The sequence below is a fragment of the Styela clava genome, chromosome 10 (assembly GCF_964204865.1).
Source record: "Styela clava chromosome 10, kaStyClav1.hap1.2, whole genome shotgun sequence".
Lineage (NCBI taxonomy): Eukaryota > Metazoa > Chordata > Ascidiacea > Stolidobranchia > Styelidae > Styela > Styela clava.
The window spans coordinates 11,301,756-11,313,889 of NC_135259.1; the positions used below are offsets into that span (position 1 = coordinate 11,301,756).

The following is a 12,134-nucleotide window of genomic DNA, read 5'->3' on the forward strand; positions in this document are numbered from 1 at the left end:
TCGGATATCCTTAAAGGTCAATTACAGGTTTAATATTTTATTATGTAGTTAAATTCGACAGTAAAACATCCTGTTGCGATTTAACGTCAATTGTCTGCAATGCCATTACTGTATATGTTTTATTGGTGATTCGGATTTATAATACCTGAGCACTACGATGGTTGGTTGGATCTTTAAAAAATCTGTCTGGTATTGCCACAAAGTTATAAATTTAGCAAAATTTTGGATGAAGCAGTATGCATGCTTGAGGAAGCCTCTAAAAATAATATATAGAATAATATTATAAAACTATTAATTTCCAAGAAGCATTCTTATTGTTAACTATCTAATGGTCCGGTAGTTTGGAGATAATAGGTTTTTGAACCGAAAACAACATGGTCAAAAACACTACTTTAGAAAACATTCCAAAGCGACGTTTTATGTCTAAGAAGTTTCACGGGTGATGAAATAGGGTCGTATTTATACTCTGGGGTTAAATCGTAGTCGGCAAAGACGACAACGTTCAAACCAGGTTGGGAAATATTAATTACAATATAGATACTTGTGGATAAAATATATTTTGAAAATCTGGTGAATATATTCTATTTTTCAGATACCGTCAAATATACAGAAGATATGCTAGACGAGAAAACCCAATTAAGATACTTCTATATTTCAAACCTCGCTACTTTTTCTCGAGCCCAAAACCAATGTCGGAAGCTTGGGGGGCGTGTCATGTCAGATCCAAGACCCGATATTTTTAAGTGGGGTTTAAGTGCTCATAATAACCCCGTAAGTAAAAATAACTTATAAGTTGCATACTTCAAAACAGAGCATGTATGATTCCATTCAAACCAAAAATAGTTCTACAAGAATTAATTTCAAACAACCAATAATTCACGATAAGAGTGAATTCAAAAGTAACTTATTATCAAAAATTTGGAAAAGTAGTTAAAATATGAGTATGGTAGTTGATCCATGAAGATGGTAGTTTCTTCCATCCTGAGGTACATGCATAAAGTGTATTTTAAGCGTTTTAGTTGCACGAGAAGATCGGAAAAAATATTTATTGCGATAAAATTCTCTTGCAGTCTGTTATCATTTGGATCAGTTTATGGTATGATAATGTAAAATGCATTGCAATGAATTTAAACGACTACTTGAAGCCAATAATAATTTCATGCAACGACAGGAGGGCGTATGTGTGCCAAGCCCCAACTACAGGTACGGTAAATTTTTCTTTTTCAAATTGTTTATAAGATCACAATCATATAATGTACTCGGCTTTTCCATGAATAAAGCACTTAATAAAAATAAGATTAGTACCTAAAATGCAATGTTTTATGACTGACTTAAGCTTATTATCAAATAGTGGAGTGGAGATCAATATATATATATATTGTGCTAAGATTGGAAGTATTCCTGTTCAAGTACCATGACACTCACAAACACGATATATATAAAATATGGGAAATCCTGTTAGGTATACGTTTAGTATATTCGACTTTATAATTCAGCTTCAGTTTAAAACTATTAGAGAATCTATGTATATGATTGCGTTCTAATATATTTACAGGTGTTTGTTCGAAAGAGATTCAAAGCAAATTTTGCGATAACACAATTGCTGGACACTGCCATCATACTCAAACTGGATTTGAATGTTGTAAAAGGGGATTTGAGATGATGGAGAATGGTACTTGCGTTGATCGTAACAGCATTTTATGTCCACCAAAAGACGAAAACTGCGTGTACAAAAATGGATCAAGTGTATGTTTCTGCCCTGATAATATGCAAGGAAATGGAATAAATGCTTGCGGACGTAAGTATCGTTTATATACAATATAACAAACGATATTGCAGTTGCAATACTTCTGAATATTTGGGGATTTGTTGAAATGGTGTTCACGAAGCTTTCACTATTCTTTATGTTGTTGTTAAAAAAAACGTAATTAAACGTTTGAGATAATTTTATTCTGTGGAATTTTGTATGCCACTCAGTTTGTTAAATGCAAATTGAAGTTTAAATGTTATTTTCTTTGTTTTTCAGATATAATAACATTATGGCAAATTGTTAGATATCCTGACCTCAAACTACCAGCTACTGAATGCGCTGTGAGAGATAAAGCAAATCGTCTTCGTGATTTATTTTCTAAACACCTGTTAACCAAAATAAACATGCTCATCATCACAAAAATAACTGAGTTTGACACAAAATTATTTAATTTAACATACGATATTTATTGCTCGGATCCGAACATGACACCAGGTGATTTTACCAACGATTTTATTAAAGTCAGACGAACAATGAGAAGTTCAACTGGAAATAAAAAATTATTTTCTGGATGGAGGAAACCTATTCAAGGTATAGTAACGAACTCGATAAAAACTGCAATGTAAAGAATACTGTTTGATTGGCGTAAAATATTGAAACACAATTTTTTAAATATCCTAAAAGCAGCACACACAAAAATAGTTCTAACAAGCAGTTTCGAGGAAAAAAGACTCATCCTATCTTGAATAGAGTTGATGATAGATAGATAGATACAGGCGGACGAGGGTTATTCTTTTTTAAAAAAATAGTTACCGTAATATACAAATATCAAAACCATGAAAGCTTTACTCTTGGTTGGCACGATGAAGAATGGTTTATATTCTGTTTAAAGGCTGTCTTGCATGGTTTACCAATAACGCACGTAATCTACCTCCGATTTTTTTTCAGCTTCTTTAGAGTGTGCACCAAAAGAAATAGGGTACGGAAAAAGATTATATCATTTTAAGGCAGCAGATGCCGGTTCACTAGCGTTTTCAGGAGAAAACTCCTCATTGGGTAAGAATTCATTTCTTAGATATCATAATGGACTTCGTTCAATGACTATTATATCATTTTCATTATAATTGCAAGCTAAAATATTAATTAGCACTCAGTTCAAATTTGCAAATAATCTGTAAGTAGTTCTCAAATATACATAGTAAATATATCTTGTAATTGTGTTTCTCAGGATCATCTGAAGCTACTCTGCCTTGTAAAATAAGAAAATACTCAGATGGTAGTGAATCAGCATACTTGGACTATACAGCATTTAGATTTCCACGTAATATGGTATGTATAGTATGAGTGTTTCTGTATTCATTCCCCTGAGCAACATTTTACACATTTTAAACAGCGTATACACAAAGTATGGGAGTATAACTGATTCTTTTTCGTCTAGAAACATCATTTTATTAAAGATAGCTTCTGTATAGTAAAATACGCAGACATAAAATAATGGTATTGAATATACAAGCTTCATCATTTAATTTATACTTTGCATAATTGAGCAACTCCTCACCCGGCGTTGGATCTTTGATTACAATATTTTTGTAGTTTTAATGTAGTGTAGCTTCGTTAACCTTGTCCTATCTTTTTTTTTATAGAAAGACTTGAAGTCATTTATTTTTATATTTCAAACATTGGTAGTTTTAAATATATAATTGGTCGGTCGCATGCCGGATTTGATGCTATAAAACGTAATAAAAGTTCACCAAGCATGAATGAATATTTATAGGGTCTTGCTTTCCATACTTTGAACTTCAATTGATTCGATTGATCATTATCGCTTTTTTTCGAAAATCATTCTAATTTTAATCCAAAAACATTTTTTTTGTTCGTGATATCAATTTATTATATAAAAATTTAAAGTACTGCATTAAAATCTCCTGTATCCTCGTAACCCTCTTTTACAATATATCTGGAATAATGTATACAATTTTCAATAGATTGACACTACGAGTGGACCAATATCTATCGAAACAACGGCTGGCGATGTAACAAACGGAAGTACGCTAATGTATAGATTTAAGAAATACTACAACGAAAGAATACTCGACTCGATAAATACAACTAATGATGTCAGGAGAACAGAGGTAGGAACATTAATTTTTTTTTTTCACATTGATTTTCTTTCTGAAGTTTTTGTTAAAATTTGGCCCAAAATGAATGAAGTCCACTTCTGAGTATATTCTGCATGAACAATTAAACTTAGGTAATTTTAGAAAATCTAGAATTTTCAGATATTCACCTATTTATTTGGCTGAATATTTAATTTTTTTGTTTGTCACTGAAAGAAAATCTGTCCTTTAAAATAAAATCCGGAAACCCTATTGGTGAAACTATTACTTTTTTAATATATAAATTATAATATAAAAATATAAATTCATAGAAAAAAATATGAAACTGCATGAACAAATATTTCCCATCACCCTCCTCTGACGAACTTTTAGGTCAGAAAGGTTGGTTTCGAAGAACTCATTTACATGGCAAATGAACTCCTTAGTGAAAACCAAAAGTACGATACTTCTGAAAACATCGATGTTGCCCTGTCGGTGGAAACTCTAACGACTACAATAAAACTGCAGCCAAACAATACATTCAGATTAAATACGTCTTCAATTTACGTAGAGGTTCAGCAGGTACCTATTATATCTGGTATATTCAGCAATATATCTGTAAGTAATTTCAATTAAATTTCTTTAGAAAAAAGGTTAATATAATTTTAATATATAAATGCATTGGATGAAAATTTCTTTATTTTCTTTAAAAATTCATCGATAAAACACTACGATCTTGGACAAAATCCGGGAAATTGAACTATTTTACGGGTTAAAGCTTATGGGCACGACATGGCCCTTGAGGTGTAATTTTTGCTGATGTCTACAATGCTGCTGTCTTATTTAATTAGTTCACATCATATCATTATACCGATGTACAAATGAAAGACACTGAATACGAAGTGGAAGGAATAAAGGCATTTTTACCCGGAAGCGCAGTTGATAAAGCATTACATATGGCAGAAGAAAAACGCACTTCTGTATCCTTTGTAGTGTTTCGAAATGCTAGTTTCTTTCAGACATCGGATGATATTGCCATAGATCAAGTAAGTACCTTGGTAACATTGTGATGATGTATCTCTGTTTGCTTATAAGCAATCTCGAGTTGAACACAATCCGTTTTGAACATTTTCATACTACTTGTATATGCATTACTATTCATGAGAAGGTTTAATGAAACAATCACAAAAAAACTACCAGATGAAATATTGTTAAAATGAGCTGCAATAGTTTATATATGAATATATTCTTAATAAACACTTCTTAAATACCACTAATTTTGTTTTTAACGTTGGATCATCTTTTTCTTCTTTCAGGTACTATCGTGCAGCATTGCAGACAAGAAAATTACTAATTTGTTGGAACCATTTTGGTATCAGATGCCTGTAAGTTATGAGAAGGCAAACGTAAGTAATATTCAATGTGTAAACGTGCTCATAATTTGTCTAATGAAGTTCAATATAAAATATTCAATATTGCATTAACTATTAGAAGTTATTGTCCACGAATTTGGCAAAATTTCAGTTCTTGTTGAGTTTTTATTGTTAGGAAATTGCTTTTCGTCGCAATTTCATAAAAAAATGGCCAAACGTTGTCTGCGTCAATACCACAATAATATGTTTATATTGTTCGCAGTCAACAGTAATAAGAAAAAGTCACAGCCCGATATAAAAAAAAAACAATTTTTCGTACTGTACGAACATATTTGATCATTATTCATTTTTGATCACTATTTCTATATCAATATTAATGTTAGCCGTTGACAGTCGCCGACCGACATTCAATGTTTCTTCTCCCAACTTGTCATTTAAGATTGCCAAAGTTAACTTAAAGCTAGTAATAGTTTAGGCTACCAAATACACTATTCAGCTATACCCTACTAACATCACTTCAGTCTACTGACTGAACTAACCATAATCAATTCAATGACGTTGGTGATGTAACAATATCTCAATGGTAAATTTCATCACGAATCAACGCCAAAATGCGATTTTTTGGTTTTCCCATATCATTTGTGTTTATACAGGAAACACGCCGAGTAAAATTTATAAAATGTGCTTATTACGATGTGGAAATGAAAGACTGGAATTCCGAGGGATGTTCGTATGTCACTGGATCAAATCCGCCAAATTGTACTTGCAATCATTTAACGAATTTTGCTGTATTAGTAGTAAGTTATTGCATAACGTTATCTAGTTTTAATCTAGTTTCACAGCCATATTTATACAGATTCCGAAAGATAACTTTTTGTTATCTTGTCTTTTGTATATAATAGGAATTTAGCGCGTTTATGTTTTAATCATGACTGATAGACTAATCTCCCATTTCTGGCATGCCCCTCACATTAACGATTAATTGTAAAACTTGAACGTTGATTAGTTATATTTTTTGAAAATACAGGCATTGTCTGAATTATATATTCTACGGATCTTTACTTCAACACATAGTATATATATAATAAATTCAGTATGGATTGCTTAGGTTCGGTGCTGAATAGCATTTGAGATATTGTAATTTAATATTGAAGGAATGTCTATTGGGCACAATAGTCGTGACATTATTATATTTTTAGAAAACAGCCAATTTGACGGATCCATATACCTTGGAAATATTCGGAAAGGTCGGATGTTCACTTTCTGTGATCGGACTTGCTTTGATGTTGCTGTGCATTTGTTATTTTTCGTAAGTAATGAAATAAAAAGGCCTTTAGGATTTTTATTTTTATGTATACTGCTATTGTCTTCTGTTGTATCCAGTAAGTTTCCCAGCTTTTTATTTTAGGGGTGTGGGGTTGGTGGTCGAAATTTAAGGCGTGGTAAAACTTTTGCTATTAGGTATAAAACATATAAAAATGTGTTATTTGTTTGGCAGACTATGTACACTGATAAATATGCCATATTCTATATATTTAAATGCAATGGTATATTCAAGTCAGAAATAACAACATTGTGGTATCACACACGTGGAGGGGAGTGGGGTTTGGGGAATAAATATATCATTACAGTCAAATACTTCATTTTCAGATCTTTAAGAAAGAATTTGACGAATCAAATACACTCCGTTCTCGGATTCAGCCTCTTAGTAGCATACGTTTTGTTTCTGACGGGTGTTGAGCAGATAAATAATAGAAATGGCTGTATTACTATTGCAGCATTCCTACATTTCTTTTTACTATCTGCATGGGGATGGATGATAGTTGAATGTGCCACTATGTACAAGTAAGAGATAATTATAATATTGTAAAACTATTCTAGTTTTGTATAACTTTCTGTGGATATGTAACGTCGTTATTCACGTTCAGTCGACATTTGGTTGTCGTTGCAATATCAGTTGTAAAGGGAATTTTGATCGTCTTGTTCAATTGCCGGCTTTTATAAAAATGTGTTAACCCTTGTGGCGCGTATAGTAGGCACTGCTAGTGCTGTGTCCATTTTTTCACAATTATTAGACAACGTAAAACAGGAAACAATATTTTCAGGTTTTTGACAAAAGTTACGTGTGATGTATGGTTTGCAACATTTGGTGCTTGACTTTAAAATGATTTCCCACAATTGATAATGGCATACACATTCATGTTCAAGTAAAATAAAGTACAAGCCACTTTGTCGGCATTATGGTTGGTTGTCTAGGTCGAAGCAACAAAATACTGTTAATGTCATTAGTTATATCTAGCTTTATGAAATGATAAAATACTTGGAAAATAATTAACAGAGCTGTTATTTGGTATACGAAACTCTTCTAAGAGTTAACAATGAAGATGCAATTTTTTATCCACTTGAACACTTTTTCCAGGAAGCTTGTTTCAGTGTTTGGTTCAACGGGACCCTACTACATAGTAAAGGCTGCAGTCATGGTATACAGTGGTTCCGCTCTCATTGCTGTTGTCACCGTGGCTGTCGCTGTAGGTTGGTTTGATAGAAAATTTCTCAAGGATTGGAACCCTATCACAGAAGGTATTCACAAAATGGATATATAGAATAACTTTGTCGTGATCATGATTAAATTATTTTTGATTATGTAGTTAATAATACAGTGTTATTGATGTCGTGCAGTGGTTTTCTACCTTCTTAATTTCGTAATCCCTTGACTGTACTGACGAATCCTTACGGTGTAGCGGAACGCCAGTTAAAATCCACTGGTACAGTGTAACAGTTTTATGACTGATTCCCTTTTCGATACACAGGTATAACGTGAATATCAGATCAATATTCAGCAGATCAATATTTTTTTTACCAAACCCATAGGCTGCCAATGCTTGTGGAGACGTTGATGCTCGATATTGATTGGAAATATACAAATAAATACTCTACTCAGTTGAACTATTTTTTTTGCAGAAGATGAAATGTTTGCTCCTTCTAAATACATAAGTCAACGATTATGCTGGCTCCATAATTATTCATTAATTGTTGGATTTTTGATGCCTATCGCTATAGCTCTCGTTATAAATATATTTGGCTTCATCGCAATTTCAAAAGCAATTACTTGTGATCGGTCAAAGGTAATGTATATACCTACCTCAGTTATGAACTGGCCAATCTTTGAATTCTTAATGAGATAATAGATCAACTACTAATCGCTTTTAATATATATATATATATATATACAGTGGATCATCATTGTGTGTTTCAATTTTAGTTTTGTGTGATCTTGAAAAAATGGACTAGTTTTATAAAAAATAAGCAATGGTACTTTGAACTCGTGAAAGAGTGACAAATAGTTAGCAGGGCGGAAGTTTACACAATTGTGGACTTGTGCTTGTACTATACTTTTAGGCAATATTTAGAGTTGAATTGAGAAGCAGCCTGTTTGAAAACATCGACATATCTTCTTTCGTATGAAAAGAATGCATTAAAGCTTTTTTTCTATGCTTCTCACATCCAAAATTGGATTGTGGCCTATTTAATTAGGTTTTACTTTTCTAGATACTATTAAAGTCAAACCAAAAGAAAACTTCACTTCAGGAGGCAAAGACTTATCTTACAAGAGCCATTATCTTCACTTTTTTACTAGGACTAGCATGGCTATTTGCTATTCCTTTAACAATGTCCGATGATGATAAAACGAACATTGTGTTTGGATGGCTGTTCTCTGTCGCCAACTCATTGCAGGTGAAAAAAATAACAACTTTACTGTTTTATTTAAAATTCATCGCAAACAAGATTTTAGTTTAGTGAATAGTAGTTTGCTCTATTAGGAAGTTTGATGGTTTATTAATATATAATCGAATGGAGATTGTGTATAAAATAAAAAATAAAAAGCTCAACGATATCAATAATTTGGATTTTCTGATTTAAACTAAAATATATATTTCTTACAACCAGGTCTTTTGTAAAATATAAGTTTTAATGAGATGCTCAACTTTTTGAAATTGAAGAATGTAATAAGGCGTGTAAGTATAAATAAAAATACTGGAATTGTTTTTACAGGGTTTCTTTGTCTTTTTTCTATTTTGCATTCGAAGAAAAGATGTTCGTGATTTATGGACAACAGAACTATTAAAACTATTATGCATAAAAAGAAAAGATAGTCATGTGAAAGGTGATACTATTAGAACTTTAGAGTTGAGTCTGATACAATCGGTCTGTAAGCTCTTGATACATTTTTGATATTACAAATAACAGGTCAGCTGAAGATACATGGAACACCAGGAACAAGTACACCACAGACTAAAAAGACTGACTTAACAGTAACCTACACGAAGACTAACAAAGTTAAAGTTTGATACCATAAGTTAACAAAACAGCGAAGGGCTGTTATGAGTTGAAAGCTTCAATTCCAAATGCCTGTTTCATAGATCCAGTCAAGTTTGTCGCAAAACAAAACTATGGCTGAAGAAATTAATTAAAACATATTCAATGCGAGCTGTAATACTGATATTGATACTCGGACTGACTTGGTTATTTGTTATTCCATTAGAAATATCGGACGATGTTACCACAAATATTGTTTTGGGTTGGCTTTTCTCAATCACAAATGCGCTACAGGTGAAAAATTCATATATAGATCGTTTTGCTAATTTTTCTAATTTTTAGTTGCTGTTTCTGTTAGAAAAAATTCGCTTTTCTCCGCAACTAGTGCAACAATCGTTTTCCAATTTCCAGTTATCAATGATGGAAAAGTCGCTCGAAAGCTATTTTTAATTTGTCTGGGTAATGTGGGACTCGATATTTGCCTGCGAATGGTATGTAATACAGTCACAACATTATAATATCAAAGATGGTGCGTATCAATATTTTCTCTTCAATTCCTTGCGATAAAGTCATACAGTTTTCCCTTTGTATTTTCAATAAAAACATGCAGCAATAATATGATTCACTTTGTTCACTCCCACTTACCTCATTGTATTTATCAATACTATGTAAGCAACACCAGTGTAATATTAACATAACCATTGTTTTTCTTCCAGGGTTTCTTTTTATTTTTTCTCTTCTGTATTTGGTGGGTGGACTGTTGAAAATATGAAAATAAATATTGAAATAAAAAAATGGATATCTACCATCTAAACTATGTGTTCGATAAAATCTCGTGCGCTATGGTCTGGTTGTAAAAGCGTTAGAATTGGGTTCAAATCCCATGCTCATCACCTCATACAGGGTGTAATAAATTGTGTAGGCCATGCTGAACACAATGATTCTGGTATTTCCAAAATTTAATACCTCATAGTAGATGGATGTAGAAGCCTTGTATGTAGTGTATGAAAATTACAGGCTTACTTTATTTGACACGTTAGTGGACCTATGGATCGTTTCAATATTATGTTGTTGTTGGTCTTTAACACGTTATGAAAAAGTCGTTTTTCTCTTTGATTACTGGACCAATTGCTTTGAAATTTTTAGTGGTTAAAGATTGATTTTTGCCAGAAAGCTATTACTTTTATTTTTTAATATTGGAAACGGAGTGGACGTAGGGATCGTTTTATGTTTTTTTGGAAACCTAGTGGAAAATCTAAAAAGTCGCTTTTATGCTGACACTCTTCTTCTTGTTCTTTTGATCACGTGCTCATCGAACGTCGGTTGTGTGTCACAAAGTTCTTGCTTTCCTAACGGGGAATGGCGTACAGCGCCGCATGTACCGGTAGCGTCAAAGGTGAAGATTCCTTCTCTCTGATTAACGTGTCCATATATTTGACCGTTGCTCTCTTGTTCCTAACAGGTATTGTAAAATGGGCCATGGCTTGTGTTAGGTATTCATTTTAAGTATTCAAAAGAACTAAACAGACTATTTCATCACTATAGAGCCTGACAAAGGACGGAAATATCGCCGGTACCTAATACAAGAAACAGACAAAAAAAATTTGCGACAGTAAATTTCAAAACAAGTGGTAGCAAAAGTGAAGCACAGCAGTTGCAAACTGCCATGTAGTAATTTACAATCCTAAAAGTGATGTCATCGACTCCATTATATTGCGTAATTCTTATTTCATTTTTTTGAGTATCGGCAAACAACAGTGATTGAGTGAAATATAATAGCCAGCCAGTGTGAACAAAGCAATTAAATTAGATGAGAAAAATGTATTGGGTAAAATATCAGTATTTCTCAATTTGTGGTGGTGGCAACATGCTACGTGTAATTTAGGTTTTAAAAGACGTGACTCCTCGGGAAGGTTCGAAGATGAAACATAAATGTATTTTTTCCAAAAATTAACGAAGTACTTGTTACATAAAGCTGGCTTTTTGCGTTATAAATAATAAAACACAAATTACATGTCGATCTAGATTTTAGTTGCTAAGTTGTTGCCTAGTCGAAAGTTACCTTCCGGTTCAAACACTTTAGCATAACTTTTAAGAAATGCATTGCTTAGTCAGTTCATAAAAAATCGTCACAATGCTTGAAATAGCGTATTTATTGCCGGAAATTTCCACGATTTTAGCCCTGCTACGCAAGAAATTTTTAAAGTCGTGTAAATTTCAAGTTGTCATGAATGAGCCGTTGATTTAAAACGGTAGGTATTGATACAAACATCTCTTCCTGGAATTACGTGTAATTGCGTCATCCTTGGTAAAATTGAAACAAACAAGGCCGAGAAACAGACCAAATGGTTTTCAACTGTTTTGAGAAAGAATGCAAAATTCGATTGTTATATGGGCTTGTATTATGCTGTTTTTCTGTGCCAATCTGACCGTGTTCCATTGAATTTAATATTTCCCTTATTAATCAAAGATGTTATAATATTGGATTGATGGATTCAATAACCGAAAAAAACAACTTTCAAAGCACAGTCATGTTACTGATATAAGTTCAAGTCGAATGCCCGCCCGCTTCATATCATGGCGGACTCCGATTGTTAT

General features: G+C 32.7%; 1 protein-coding gene across 1 annotated transcript; it reads left to right on the forward strand.

Annotated features, from left to right (window-relative positions):
- Positions 1-660: 660 nt before the first annotated feature.
- On the forward strand, positions 661-10,156 carry LOC120338148 (uncharacterized). Its single transcript, XM_039406085.2, has 18 exons — positions 661-771; positions 1,071-1,203; positions 1,556-1,798; positions 2,027-2,341; positions 2,699-2,806; positions 2,979-3,079; positions 3,736-3,882; positions 4,240-4,428; positions 4,698-4,892; positions 5,163-5,252; positions 5,873-6,016; positions 6,419-6,528; positions 6,870-7,064; positions 7,639-7,799; positions 8,181-8,344; positions 8,769-8,954; positions 9,273-9,384; positions 9,468-10,156. The coding sequence occupies exons 1-18, from the start codon at positions 715-717 to the stop codon at positions 9,566-9,568; spliced, it is 2,751 nt and encodes a 916-aa protein (XP_039262019.2). The 5' UTR covers positions 661-714; the 3' UTR covers positions 9,569-10,156.
- The last annotated feature ends 1,978 nt before the right edge of the window (positions 10,157-12,134 follow it).